Here is a 15,581-nt window from a genome sequence, read left to right on the forward strand (position 1 = left end):
AAGCCTCCGCATTAATCTATGGGGCGGAGCCCCCGCATCCCCCCCCCCTCGCCCCCTCCCAAAAAAAAAACAGATGACTTGTAAAATCCCTTTTATTAGTATTGATATGTGCAGAAATTCCAAGTGATATGGCCACACACCCACCCCCCCTGGTGTAAATTCCTAGCTCCGTCCCTGCATGGGCTTATCTTCGAGTCATATACTAAGTGTTAAACCCTTATTCCATTATTTGTGAGATCATTTGAGGGATAAGTGAGGATTTCACTTGTAATTTTTCTTGAGTTTTGTTTTGTGAGCTACCATTGTAAATCTACCTTGAGAGGTATTTTGTGTTTTCTTCTTTATTGTAATTGGTGAGAAGTACACCGCATCAACCTTCGGACTCAAGGCCTTGGGATAAAAGCCTTGGATTGGTGGGTGGGTACTAGTTCAAACCATGGGAGCTTGTAAATGATTTGGTCTTTATACGTAAGAAGACCGGGTTATATAGTAGAAGTACGGGAGGGAATATCTCATGAGCGTGTATGTAGGCCGGATTGGGCCAAACCGCTATAGAATCATTGATGCACATCTTCTTACCCTTTTCTATCTCTTCATTTTATTTTTGTGCATTTGATTTCATCTTCCAAGCATTTTAATATCTATTGCATCTGGGCCAATAATCATGTAAACGAGGCAAGTGGGAGCCCGAATTGTCTTTTACACCCCTTTGATTGAGATTCTTGAGGGTGGGAAAGCGCTTTGGGGGATAGGAAGCTATCATATGAAACACAATGTTTGGGACGTTGACTTTAATGGGAAGATGGATATTTTGGATTCTAGGGAACCCCAACTTACGGCAGAGGCTGGTGTGGGCTTTTCGGGCTTTGATGGGAAGCCAAGATTTAGGCTTCCAATGTAAGATCTTATGTGGGCAATCACTGTTCTAAGATCGACAGTCTAGATTGAAGAATAGGATTAAGAATGAAATTACTAGAGGTACTCATTGACCAAAGGTAATCATCCATGTCTCATCATTACTGAGACATGAATGATTAGTGCAGCCTTAGTTCACCTAGATCAAGTAGGTCTAGATAATAGTTGGTTAAGTAAATTGTAGAAAATCGACGGGCAATGGTCCGATCAAAATCGCGATTCAAAGCAAGATAAAATAAACCACACAATGGCAACCACAAAGAACACACAATTTTACGTGGTCCGGCAAAGCTTACGTCCACGGGCGATCCAAGAGAAATATTCCACTAATCAAGAAGTAACAAAGATTACAATAGATTCCTCAATCGATCCAACACTTGATCGATTCTCAAGCCCTTCCCTTGTAACCCTTTTACAAAACCCCTTCTTGATTTCCTCTCTTGTAGTGCACACAAGAGAAAATCCGTCTTATTCGCCCTTCTCCACAAGCCAAAAGAATCCCTTCTTTTCCCTTGTATTCAAGAGGCACAAAAAATCCTTGTTTTTTTTCTCTCCAATTCCAAGAGGCACTAAGCAACAAAACCTTTCTTCTCTTTTTCTTAGTCCAAGAAAAAACGCCACTTTTTCTTTTCTCACTTGTAAAGTCGTGAGAGATGTGAGGAATATTTCCTCAATGGTTTCACAAACCCAAAAGCAACTTTCTTTATTTGGATACTGAAATCCCAGGGTAGATGGCAACCCCGGAGGGGGGGATGAATTGGGTATTAAATTTTTTTTGCCAAAAACAATTGCGGAAGCGAAGTCAAATGGCAAATAAACAATCAAGCACACAAAGTAAAAATCCAATACACAACACAAAATAAAAAGCAAGGGTAAAGAGAGAGTGTACTGAGATTTTTAAGTGGTTCGGTCACAACTTCGGACCTACTCCACTCCACCAACAAAACCGTTGATGGCTTCACTACGGATTCCTTTAATGGCGAGGAATAACCCCAATTACAACTTGGTTCGGCTATGCCTTGCAAGACTCGCCTCGAACCGGAGAAAGCTCCGCATCTCTAACACTCGCTCTTGAGATGGCTACGCGTCTCTTCGCACTCACCAAATATACAAATGAATGTAAAAAGAAAATGAAAATACAAAATCCTCTTCAAGGGTGGATGAAGCTCTCAAGCTTATACAAATAAAACTTGCTCACAAGATGTACAAATTGAAGCTCTAGATTTAATCACTTTAGATATATCTCAAATGAGGCACAATGGTGTTTAATCACTCTTCACAAGATTAAAACATGTTTGTGAATATAAGAATTGTCTCTTAAGAGGTCTTAAATGAGGTATATATAGCCCATTTGAAAATATGACCGTTTGAGGGCAAAAGGGTAAAAAACTGGGCTGAAAAAGTCAAGCTCTGCAGGCTCCAATGGCTACATTGCCAGGCCGCGGCGGTCGATCAGGCTGTGGCGGTCGCCCGCCCTTATCTGGTTCATCTTTTTAATTTCAAATTTCAAACCGCAGCTGTCGACCGGGCTATGACGGTCGTCCGGGGAGAGCAACCTGGACATATTTATTTTCATCCAGATTTCTATCCGCGGTCGTCCGGCCCTATGGAGGTCGACCGGCCCAACCTTACTGGATTGTTTCTGGATTTCCAGAAACACATCCGCGGTCGACCGAAACACCCCGGTCGACCGATCCACTATTGAAAGCCAAGTCTGGATTTCCAGACTTGCTTCCTCGGTCGCTCGACAAACCTCGGTCGACCGGCCCTAGTAAAAATTCCATGTTAACTCTAAAACTTCAGGGGCTTTTGGGCCAAGGTCTTTGGGCTTTTCCCTATGCTTTCAAATATATTTTCAAGTTCATTTCAAATACATTTTCAAGTTAATTTCAAATAATTTTTAAGGCCTTTGAAACTCAATTACTTGTGCCTCTAAAAGGGATGTCTAAGTGGAATTAGACTTACATTCTAACACAAGATAATTACAAATAAATCTTCAACTTTGAAGCCCTTCATGTCTTGGTCACTTCCATGAATCTTCTCTTGATTCTTTGGCTCTTCAAGATCTCTCCTTGATTTATCCAAGTCTTCGAATTCCTTTGGCTTCCAATGAGATGTCTTCAATTGGTTCATGCCACGATCCATGCTTCCTTGACTTTGGTGTTGGATTTCTTGATTTTCAATACATGCACTTTGAAACATCAAACACATTAGATAAACAAAACACATCCACTTGTGTTTGGAATCATCAAAACAAGAAGGTAATGCCAAGGTGGGAACCATTGTGATTACAGATACCCACCAATATTGGTAACTATTACCATAGCTTAGGAAACAAGCCACTTTCCCAATAATTAAGCTAATTAATGTTCTATTGTTGGTGTAACTCTATGAGTCTTTTTTCTATAAATAAAGAGGTTGGTCTTGGCTGACATCTAATTGATCAAAGGAGAGCTTCCCCACCAAAGATCATGCAAACAAGAGTGGCAATAGATGATCCAACCCGAATGATCACTGCCATGGCCGATTGAGACAGGTTCTTAATTCTTCTTTGTATTCTAATTACTTGAATTGTTAGATTCGTTTAGACCAATAGAGCTATCATATTGATTTGATTAGATATATTGTATGTGTGATTATGGCATTATTAGATGTTGATTGAATGCCCTGATCCTACTTTAAACATAAAAAATTCTAGTTCCCAAACATGCTTTGACGAGAAATTGAGCCTAAAGGAAGCCCAAAGCCTAGAAATCCAACGCTAGAAGTTAGGTGGGACTAGCATTAATCGTCACTGTTGATCTAAGGAATACTGTCTTAGAGAAATATTAAGGCCAATCCATGATTTGTTTTTTCATAGAATGAAGAGATGGCTGAAAATAGGAAAAATAAAACTCTATTTTGAGTAGAGTTCTTCTTTTGTTAATAGGTGACCGGGTCCCCTTAGGAGTTTTATGTTGGGTATATGATATAGCTCATGTATGTTCTAATTAAGCCCAATAAGATAATGGACCGGTGTAGTGGGCCTACATGGGCTAGAGTCCATTAACTAGTCATTAACCCTAGTATATCTCTATATATAGGGCTGGAAGCAACAAACTTGGTATTCCAAACTAGATACCTTGGGTGTAATGCTTCAAGATTATTAGAGGTAATTAGGTCAAAGACTGTGTAGACATGTCTTAACCTACAACCATGTTATTTTGAATTTTTCGAAGCTCCCTTTCTTGGCCAAGATAAGCGCTTTATATGTTTGAATGATGTTTACAATTGTCTTTATGTCATTCCACATATGATGACATGTCCTTCTTGGGAAGGTTGTTTCATTCCAAACTTGATGATACAACTTAACTCAATTTGGATATGATGGTTGTAACATTCCAAATGGAAACATAGAATGGTTCTTTGCAAAAGAAACTTTTGAGGTCCCGTTCTTGATTGAAACTTGACGTTGATGCTTATTGATATTGATATTTGCTTTCCAGCCATTATAAAATTGTACTAGGTTCTTCTGGTAGAATTAGATACTTTTAGTAATTTACACAAATGATTGGATTCATTTTTAATGAAATTCATATTTGGTAATTTACAAGAATTGGCAAAAATGGAGGAGATTGCCTCGATTTAGATCTTGATGAGGATGACTTACTTGATGAGTGAATCCTTATAGAGCCATGAGGGAACTATTATTTTCTTTCAGTTGATTAAATAGTTCACTTACATGTGAAACTGCTTTTGTTTGAGTTTAGATTATTTCGAAAACTCTTGGTTATTCGTAAAAGTATTCTTGTTTTCAGTTGGATTACAGATCTTTTTTGATATGGTGATATGGATGATTAAATATTTTGTTTGGACATCACATTATCTATCTATTGGATTGTGCTATATGTAAAACATAGGAGGAGATTATTGGGTATATGATATAGCCCATGTATGTTCTAATATAAGCCCAATAAGATAATGGACTGGTATAGTGGGCCTACATGGGCTAGAGTCCATTAACCAGTCAATAACCTAGTATATCTCTATATATAGGGGTTGGAGGTAACAAACTTGGTATTCCAAACTAGATACGTTGGGTGTAATGCTTCAAGCACTCTTTGCTCGACCTAATTACCTCTAACAATTTAGCCTTTGGCAATATCCTATCGTAACTTCACCTGAGAATCAGCAAAACTATCATGGTTGCTAAACATGGCCTAAAAGGCACTTTTAGGGCCCAATAGAGGGGGATATGGAGCATGTATATCAAATTAAGAGCTCAATCTTGTAGCACGTACGTCATGAGGCAATCCAAATGGTCTTGGTCCCATCTCAAAACATATCCCATGCATTAGATAAAACAATCTAAAAAATCAACTGTTTACCTTTTCTTAATGGAATCCCTCCATCTTTTATTTTGAACAACCTTTGAAATGATATATGTTTGGATAATGTTTTGTTCATTTCAAATAATCAATATATTCTTCTTTTGTTGAGTTGTAAAAGTCCAGCACTCGGAGTCTTGCACATCCACAACAACATTGTTAGAAATTACTAGAATTTCCATTAAAGTCGATTAAAAATATAGATTTTGATTAACAATATGCTTGCCCAATATGTGGTCTATTTCTTCTTAATAATTTTATTGAAACAATACATGGTCTCTCACAAACTTATGAAAATACATATTGGTATTAAGTTTAGATTAAACCACGGCATGAACATAATTTCCAAATTTTTAAGGAACTAAATGGAAATATTTATCATATCCATGCTCAAGCTCTCCATCATCAAACCCTCCATTAGTCCACATTTGACCTTCTTCCAAGTGCTCTGCTTTGGCTTGGGAGGGCAAGAAGAGAGTGGAAGAACTGGGAAATTTTCACAGTTACATATCTCGATCATATAGCTATCAGGGTCATGGAAAAAGAGCTGATCAACATAGATTCCTCCTTCCTCGACCACTGCGGTCACATACTTCATTCCCATCTCTTCTAGCTTTCTCTTCACGACAGCCATGTCTGAACACTACAAAATTTTCGAAAGAGAAGTTTGGAAACAAAAACAAAAAAAAGGAATTAGAAACTATTATATCTTTGTCGAAGTATAAATGATTAAATAACACCAACTCCAACAGCTTAAGCTTTTGGAGTACGTAATTGGTTGTTTCGCAAGCTTCGTAAACAATTATGCCACAAATGATGGATTAACTTAAGATGTGAATGAATGATAAGTTATTAAACTTTGTGATTAGAGGAACATATTTTTCTTACTTGGAAGGAGATGTGATTGTCTTTGGGGTTGATGACTCGTGATTTCGGAGGAGGGTCTTTGATTGAATTGTTCTCAAGCAAGTGTATCCCAATTCCATAATTGAACAACCTGCAACATTCATGATAAATCAGTTATTTCCCATTAAAAATTGGTGATAAAAGGTAGTCTTGCCAGTATTCCATCCACTATTTAAATACCCATTGGAGTCAATCATTGACTCGCCTGAGTTGACTTTGTTTTAAATAGATCGAGTTCTCGTCCGAGTCAGAGTGTTTTCCTAGCAAGTTTTTGTTCAAAACCACTAGTGCTACTTGTACCCTCATATGCAAAATAAATAATCTTACCACTAATCATAATGACGCATTTTCTCAATCATTCTTTAGAGGCCTTGGTGGAGTATGTGAGATTTCCATTCTAATAAAGAGATTAATAGTTCTTATAGAATTTCAAAACTCGGACTCGGGCAACAAATCAGCCTTTCGTAAAAGGGAGTCGACTAAACCGAGTTGATGACTGACACAGCTAATTTTTTATTGACTTTGGTGAGTTAAAGGAGTTTTAATTGACTCGGTAGTAGAAACTCGAACGAGAACTTGAAGGAATTGTCTGGAAAAGTTTGGAAAGGAAAAATATTTCTAAAATGTCCTACTTTTTTTTATATATGGAAAAAAGCTAACTTTGACCAACCTATTTAATTTTTATTTAGAGAGACCTTCCATCAATTTTTAATGATATCCCTCTAAATTAACCATAACTGTATTTTTTTCCCATAAATTGTGCATGGAAAATATTTTCCGGAGAAATCTTTCTGCTTAAAAATGCTTTGACTATTCAAAACATATTATGTGACAATTCAAATAAGGAAATTAAGAAGAAGCAAAAAAGATGGAGATTTAGAGGAACCCACCAAGCTCCATTGAAATTGAAAGAAGAAGGGCGTTTGATAAGAACAAAGCCCAAAACCTCCTCATAAAACCTTACAGAAGTCCTCACTGATCTGCATACAAAGGAGATGTGATTTAGGGAGAGTAGTGGCAGTTCATCATCACAGCTGGTAATTTCCTCGATTCTCATTTGCCCTTACAAAAACATGGGCAGTACGTCTATAATATATAGAAGAGATTGATTCGGGATTTTAAGCTTTGTATTATCACTTACAAAAACGACACCAAACTGCATACAAATGTGAAGTTTCTAAGAAACTTCCTTCTGTGGAGTGTGGACTCACTCCAAACACCATTTGATCGGTGGGTTAGAAATCCGAAATTTCCATGTAACTTCTTTCGTTCCTTTCTCAGCCTTACTTGCAATGAAGGTGAACTTTCTACGCAATATTCATGCAAAAGGACATCACAACTTGGCGTTTTCCATATATTTTCTCCACCACTTTGAATAGAAACACATGGGTTCTTAACTCCTGTGGGTGAGGCATGAGAAATGGATCACAACCATTCTAATTAGGGATTTGCTAGGCAATTTTGCACAAAACCATTTTGTGGCTCCCTTTTCCAGGAGAGAAAAAGTGGGCCGTGAGATGGCTTTCTAGGAAATTGCCTAGCAACTCCCTGTATAGTGAATTTTACATATATTATGAGGCGGTCTTCCAAAGCAAATTTTGTAGGAGTGTCATGGCTTGCATCTTTTGGCAAACTCTATCACATTTTTCACTGTTGTGGGCCAATATTATCCCATTCTCTTAGTTGTGAAGCTATGGTCATGATTGGTGAGCACCACATACACCTTAGTGGGCTTGTTACAAGACTTCCTCGACTTCTCCTCTAATACAGGTCAATGGATCCATTTCAGATCGGATCTACCTATGCCTTAGTCAAACGATCCGTTCAAATCCCTTGCTGTTCGGATTCTTTTTGCAGTACTTTTTCGGATTTTATTTTCTAAGTCTGAGTCACGGTCCATTTCGAGTCAGACTGTCATCAGTGTCCTAGGTCTTACTTATGTTAAACACAATTAAGACTTAGGATTAAAGCAAGAAAGAAGGAAGAAACTACAGACAGAGAGGAATAGTTTTGGAAATAAAATATTATTACTCATTTTAAGTAGCGTTTTTAAATAGTATATATTAGCGGGCGATCATATTTTCACTCCCCCTGCATTGCGAGCACAGCTCCCCTTATTTGACGTGAAAAGTAGGCTCACGTTATAAAGGGAGCATGCCCCCTGCATTGCGAGCACAGCTCCCCTTATTTGACGTGAAAAGTAAGCTCACGTTATAAAGGGAGCATGCGCGTAATGCAGGGAGAGTGAAAATACCATCTCCCTATATGTAAGTACTCATCTTGAATAGGCATATATGGAGCATTTTTGTACATTGGTACGCCCTTCATTCGGATCCAGGCGCTCCATCAGATTTTGTTGCTATGTCTGGCTCACAATCCAAAAATAATTCGTGGGATGTAGATCAAATGGACACATTCGGATCCATTGGCTTGCCTAGGTCCATTGACACCTCTACAAAATGGGTTTTTTTTATAATCGACAATATGCAATCACAAAAACTCTACCTGACTCCAAGGTGGGTCAAGTTGAGTCAACTCAACTGAGTCGTTATGAGTGCAAGTGATTATCAGATTATTCTCTACATATAATAGAAGCTTTCATAATACAACGCAACCGCAACACATTCTTGTGTGATGTAGTGGGTTTCAAGGCTTTGGGCTTAATTCCTTCCGGTTGCAACATGGACCACTTTCACTCGTATGGGAATCAGATCCACAAATATTGTTTGTCATCACCAGTGATGGTATGGTTGAAGGTGATTCCATGAATGTTATTAGATGGCTTTAAGATTCACACTCTCATCCATGGAGATTTGATAGTCTTTTTGATGAGATGCTAGCCTTCAATCACATTCGTCGTTCTGCCAATCAAGTGGCGGATGGTCTAGCTAGATAGGAAGTGAATAGTGTTGAGCTAACCTTATTTGACCATATGCCCCCTTGAGTTACTCTTTTTCTTTGTTGTTTCTCTATTGTCTTTCGGTTGTAATCTTCTGTTGTATTTTGACCATCTCGGTCCTTTCAGTAATTTAATGGCTGACATTCAAAACACACACACAAAAAAAAATACTAGTGATGGGGTATAAAAATAGCAGCCTATTAGCTGTCGACACGTGGCCCAAGGATGGCACACCGCAGACCCCGCATCAGCAGGGGTAGTTTGGTAATTACAGCAGAGTATGTGAGCTCGAACCTATCGCTGGCCGACACCTGTCCTGGAGTAATAACTCCTCAACTACCCCCGTTTTCCCTCTATAAAAGGGCTTCCAAAGCTCATAAACAGGGTAATAACTTCTTCATCCACCACCCTAAAACGAGCTCTGCACTCTTGCTCATACTGACTTGAGTGTCGAAGGGCCTGTCCGGAGTAACACTCCGGGTTGGTCATTCTGACCTCGTTTGCTCTTTACGCAGGGCTCAGCTACTCAGCTCCTCCACTTCGGCTCTTCTGGTCCTCCGGCTCGGCTCTTACGTCACTGTCATATCTGTTACCGATTTTAGGCCTAACAGATTGGCGCCATCCGTGGGACCCCTGAACTAAAAGCTGTTCAAGTCCCCTTACAAAATGGCAGGACGAAGGACTGCTCGAGTACCAACCGGACGGACTACCCGTGCAGTGCTACCTTGCAGGACCCGGAGTGAGCGAATCGCCTCACAGGTGGAGGCTACTTCTGCTACAGCCGAACGGAGCCCGGCTCGTTCGGACCACCTCAATCCTACGCCCACTCCGGATCAAGTCCAAGCTCTATTTCAACAAATGACAGCTCTTGTCGGTCAGTACCAGCAGCTGATCCAAGCACCTCCCCAGCCTCTTCCAGGAGCTCCACGACCTGCACAGGAAAGGTCGCGCCCTCACGGAGGAGAGTCAACGAGCCACGCCCATACAGAACCTCACCACCGCCTGAGATCGCGGTCTCGCCCTGTGCAAAGGCGCCGAGCTCATGAAGAGCGCGCACCACAGGCAAAATCCCGGTCCCATCGTAGGAGTCCGGAGAGCCACTCCGGCTCCGCGGCGAGCCAATCTGTGGAAAGAAACAGGTCACCAGACCGTAAAGCTGACCCGATGCTGCGGAGAATAGAAGAGATGGACCACAGAATCGAAGAGCTGGCTAAGGATCAAAGCCGGCCCGTGCCTAGGGCGTTCTCAAGCGGAACGCCGTTCACCGATGACGTGATGGGTGCCCCAGCACCCAGGGGATTTAAAATGCCAACTATTCGGCAGTATGATGGGACCACTGACCCCGTGGACCACTTGGAGACGTTCCAGACAATGATGCTCCTCCACGGTGCGTCAAACGGTTTCCTCTGCAGAGCATTCCCGACGACCCTGACAGGTGCAGTAAGGGACTGGTACTCAAGGATCAGACCGAACTCCATCAGCAACTTCGATGACTTCGGGGAAGACCTGGTCCGCCACTTCATGAGCAGCCGCAGGCCAAGGAAAACAACAGCATCCCTGATGACCTTGCGGCAGGAGGATAATGAATCTTTCAAAGCCTTCGTCAGCCGCTTCAACAGGGAGGCACTCCAAGTGCCAAACCTAGATCCCTCAGCCGCGGCAAACGCGCTTCTCGCAGGAGCTAGATCTAATGATTTCCGCCGAGCAGTGGCCCGCCGGAATCCGCACTTACTAGCAGATCTGATGGCTGGGGCAGAGGAATATATATCGGTAGAAGAGACACTGGCGGCCCTGGACTCAAATCGGAGGAGAACCTCTGAAGACAAGAACCCTACTAAACAGAGTAGGGATGAGAAGATCGCCAGAAGAGAGAAGTCCCCCCAGAGGAGGGAGGAGAACTTTACCCCTCTCAACGCCTCCAGGAGAAGCATACTAGCCGCAATCGAGGGAGAAGAATTCGTAAGATGGCCAACAAGAATGATCTCCAAGGGAAATAAGAGAGACCAATCAAAGTACTGTCGGTTCCACAGGGACCACGGCCACGACACGGACGAATGCTGGCAGCTCAAGGAAGAAATCGAGCTGCTGATTGGCCGGGGCTACTTGAAAAGGTATGTCCGAAGTGACGGCCACAAAAGAGAGCGCAAGGAGAAAAGTCCCCAAGGCCGGAGCCCTCGGCGGTCACAGCCGCCCCCTGCCCGGGGTCAATCTCCTCCGCCATCCAGTCCACAACCAGAGGCACACCGATCCCAGCCAAGGGGAGTCATCGGCACGATTATGGGCGGACCCGCCGCTGGGGGCACATCATCTGCAGCTCAAAAAGCATACGCACGCCGAGTCAACGCCGTGCACACATGCAGCAAGAAGATGAAGACTGACAATGAGATCTCCTTTTTAGATGCGGACCTCAACAATCTGATACTGCCACACGACGACGCACTGGTCTTAACCATGCTCGTCGCAAACTGGGAGTTGAAGAAAATCCTGGTCGACAATGGGAGCTCGGCCGATATTTTGTACTATCACGCTTTCGAGAAAATGATGATAGGAGACGACCGTTTGAGGCCGGCAAACTCCGATCTGTTCGGTTTCTCGGGGGAAGTCGTGAAAACGAAAGGACAGATTAAACTCCCAGTCCTCGTCGGAGAGCCGCCCTGTCAAGCCTTCGCGGTGGTCAACTTCCAGGTAGTGAGGGCCACTTCGGTCTATAACGCTATCTTGGGACGACCCGGGCAGAACTTAATCCGCGCAGTCGCTTCAGCGTATCACCAGAAAATGAAGTTCATAACGCCAAACGGCGTAGGTGAGGTCAGAGGAGATCAACCAATGTCCAGGGAGTGCTATGCCATGGCACTCAAAAGGCAAAGATGCATCAGAATCCTTGCCGATTGAACTACTTGATCTGAGAGACGAAGCACAGGTGACTGAACCCGCCGAAGACCTCAGAGGATACTATCAGTAATAGACCACCCGGCGTGAAAGCGACTTTGTAAATATATGTTGAATGTGAATGATAGAAACTCTTTTGCAAATCTCTTCGTACACCCTGGAAACCCAGTTCACTAAAACTCGGGTACTCTGGAAACCCAGTTCACTAAAACTCGGGTACTCATTACTCGGAAACCCAGTTCGCTAAAACTAGGGTACTCGCTGCTTGGTTCGCCACGGCTTGTCTCCGCAAAGACTGGGAGCGCACTCCTGGTCCGGAACCAGCCCGGATGCAAAAACCAACGCCGCTTGGAAACCCAGTTCACTAAAACTCGGGTACTCTGGAAACCCAGTTCACTAAAACTCGGGTACTCATTACTTGGAAACCCAATTCGCTAAAACTGGGTAATCGCTGCTTGGATCGCCACGGCTTGTCTCCGCAAAGATCGGGAGCGTACTCCTGGTCCGGAACCAGCCCGGATGCAAAAACCAACGCCGCTTGGAAACCCAGTTCGCTAAAACTCGGGTACTCTGGAAACCCAGTTCACTAAAACTCGGGTACTAATTACTCGGAAACCCAGTTCGCTAAAACTAGGGTACTCGCTGCTTGGTTCGCCACGGCTTGTCTCCGCAAAGACTGGGAGCGCACTCCTGGTCCGGAACCAGCCCGGATGCAAAAACCAACGCCGCTTGGAAACCCAGTTCACTAAAACTCGGGTACTTTGGAAACCCAGTTCACTAAAACTCGGGTACTCGCTGCTCGGAAACCCAGTTCGCTAAAACTAGGGTACTCGCTTCTCGGAAACCCAAGTTCAATAAAACTTGGTCATCCTAAGCCGTTCAGAACATGTCCAGCCAGACTCGATATAACGCGTGGGTAAAATTTAACCTGAAGAAGGTTCATCTGTCATCTCCAGCCGAACTGGATATAGCGCAAAGCGCTAAAGGACAAAAATCAGTTCATCTCAAGCCGAACTGGATATAGCGCAAAGCGCTACAGGACAAAAAACAGTACATCTCAAGCCGAACTGGATATAGCACAAAGCGCTACAGGACAAAAATCAGTTCATCTCAAGCCGAACTGGATATAGCGCAAAGTGCTACAGGACAAAAATCAGTCCATCTCAAGCCGCACTGAATGTCCAGGCCGGACTGACGGCTTGGCCGCACTGAGTTTCCAGCCGAACTGGATATAGCGCAAAGCGCTACACTACAAAATCAGTCCGGCCCAAGCCGGACTGGATATGACGCGTCTCGCTACACGACAAAATCAGTCCGGCCCAAGCCGGACTGACAAATTCCGGACTGTTTCTCCAGCCGGACTGATAAATTCCGCACTGTTCCTCCAGCCGGACTGACAAATTCCGGACTGGATATAGCGCAAAGCGCTACAGGACAAAAATCAGTCCATCTCAAGCCGAACTGGATATAGCGCAAAGCGCTACAGGACAAAAATCAGTTCATCTCAAGCCGAACTGGATATAGCGCAAAGCGCTACAGGACAAAAAACAGTCTATCTCAAGCCGAACTGGATATAGCACAAAGCGATACAGGACAAAAATCAGTTCATCTCAAGCCGAACTGGATATAGCGCAAAGCGATACAGGACACAAATCAGTCCATCTCAAGCCGCACTGAATGTCCAGGCCGGACTGACGGCTTGGCCGCACTGAGTTTCCAGCCGAACTGGATATAGCGCAAAGCGCTACACTACAAAATCAGTCCGGCCCAAGCCGGACTGGATATGACGCGTCTCGCTACACAACAAAATCAGTCCGGCCCAAGCCGGACTGACAAATTCCGGACTGATAAATTCCGCACTGTTCCTCCAGCCGGACTGATAAAATCCGGACTGTTCCTCCAGCCAGACTGACAAATTCCGGACTGTTTATCCAGCCGGACTGATAAATTCCGGACTGTTCCTCCAGCCGGACTGACAAATTCCGGACTGTTTCTCCAGCCAGACTTACAAATTCCGGACTGTTTCGCCAGCCGGACTGACAAATTCCGAACTGTTTCGCCAGCCGGACTGTTCCTCCAGCCGGACTGTTTCTCTAGCCGGACTGATAAATTCCGGACCGTTCCTCCAGGCGGACTGACAAATTCCGGACTGATAAATTCCGGACTGTTTCTCCAGCCGGACTAATAAATTTCGGACTGTTTCGCCAGCCGGACTGACAAATTCCGGACTGTTCCTCCAGACGGACTGACAAATTCTGGACTGTTTCTCTAGCCGGACTGATAAATTCCGGACTGTTCCTCCAGCCGGACTTATAAATTCCGGACTGTTCCTCCAGGCGGACTGACAAATTCCGGACTGTTTCTCCAGCCGGACTGATAAATTCCGGACTGTTTCTCCAGCCGGACTGATAAATTTCGGACTGTTTCGCCAGCCGGACTGACAAATTTCGGATTGTTCCTCCAGCCGGACTGACAAATTCCGGACTGTTTCTCTAGCCGGACTGACAAATTCCGGACTGTTTCTCCAGCCGAAATTCCGGACTATTCGTCCAGCCGGACTGACAAATTCCGGACTGTTTCTCCAGCCGGACTGCTAAATTCCTGACTGTTCCTCCAGCCGGACTGATAAATTCCGGACTGTTTCGCCAGCCGGACTGACAAATTCCGGACTGTTCCTCCAGCCTGACTGACAAATTCCAGACTGTTTCTCCAGCCGAAATTCCGGACTGTTTCGCCAGCCGGACTGACAAATTCCAGACTGTTCCTCCAGCCGGACCGATAAATTCCGAACTGTTCCTCCAGCCGGACTGACAAATTCCGGACTGTTCCTCCAGCCGGACTGATAAATTCCGGACTGTTCCTCCAGCCGGACTGATAAATTACGGACTGTTTCGCCAGCCGGACTGACAAATTCCGGACTGATTCGCCAGCTGAACTGACAAATTCCGAGCAGCAAATTCCGAACAGAGATGTAACTCACCACACTTCCCCAAGTCATCACAATGGCTCGGAGAACTGGGGGGCAACTGATGGGGTATAAAAGTAGCAGCCTATTAGCTGTCGACACGTGGCCCAAGGATGGTCCACCGCAGACCCCGCGTCAGCAGGGGTAGTTTGGTAATTACAGCAGAATAGGTGAGCTCGAACCTATCGCTGGCCGACACCTGTCCTGGAGTAATAACTCCTCAACTACCCCCGTTTTCCCTCTATAAAAGGGCTTCCAAAGCTCATAAACAGGGTAATAACTTCTTCATCCACCACCCTAAAACGAGCTCTGCACTCTTGCTCATACTGACTTGAGTGTCGAAGGGCCTGTCCGGAGTAACACTCCGGGTTGGTCATTCTGACCTCGTTTGCTCTTTACGCAGGGCTCAGCTACTCAGCTCCTCCACTTCGGCTCTTCTGGTCCTCCGGCTCGGCTCTTACGTCACTGTCATATCTGTTACCGATTTTAGGCCTAACAACTAGCCCGGCCTATTTTCAGCCAACAACATAGCACATGGCAACCAAATGATGCTACGAAATAGCATCTCGATGGCTACCAGATTGAAAGAAAAGGGGAAAAAAAGGAAATCAACATATCGATTTCAGATTGGGCTCATTAT

The 15,581-nt window shown here is 43.9% G+C and overlaps 1 protein-coding gene across 1 annotated transcript; it reads right to left on the reverse strand.

Moving 5' to 3' along the window:
• Positions 1 to 5,504: 5,504 nt before the first annotated feature.
• LOC143854522 (glyoxylase I 4-like) lies at positions 5,505 to 7,282 on the reverse strand. Its single transcript, XM_077364534.1, has 3 exons — positions 7,079 to 7,282; positions 6,171 to 6,279; positions 5,505 to 5,925 (listed from the first exon to the last, which is right to left on the reverse strand). The coding sequence occupies exons 1-3, from the start codon at positions 7,243 to 7,245 to the stop codon at positions 5,644 to 5,646; spliced, it is 558 nt and encodes a 185-aa protein (XP_077220649.1). The 5' UTR covers positions 7,246 to 7,282; the 3' UTR covers positions 5,505 to 5,643.
• Positions 7,283 to 15,581: the final 8,299 nt, after the last annotated feature.

The sequence above is a fragment of the Tasmannia lanceolata genome, unplaced genomic scaffold (genome assembly GCF_043159265.1).
Source record: "Tasmannia lanceolata isolate RefF3 unplaced genomic scaffold, GAP_Taslan_0.1 ptg000020l, whole genome shotgun sequence".
Lineage (NCBI taxonomy): Eukaryota > Viridiplantae > Streptophyta > Magnoliopsida > Canellales > Winteraceae > Tasmannia > Tasmannia lanceolata.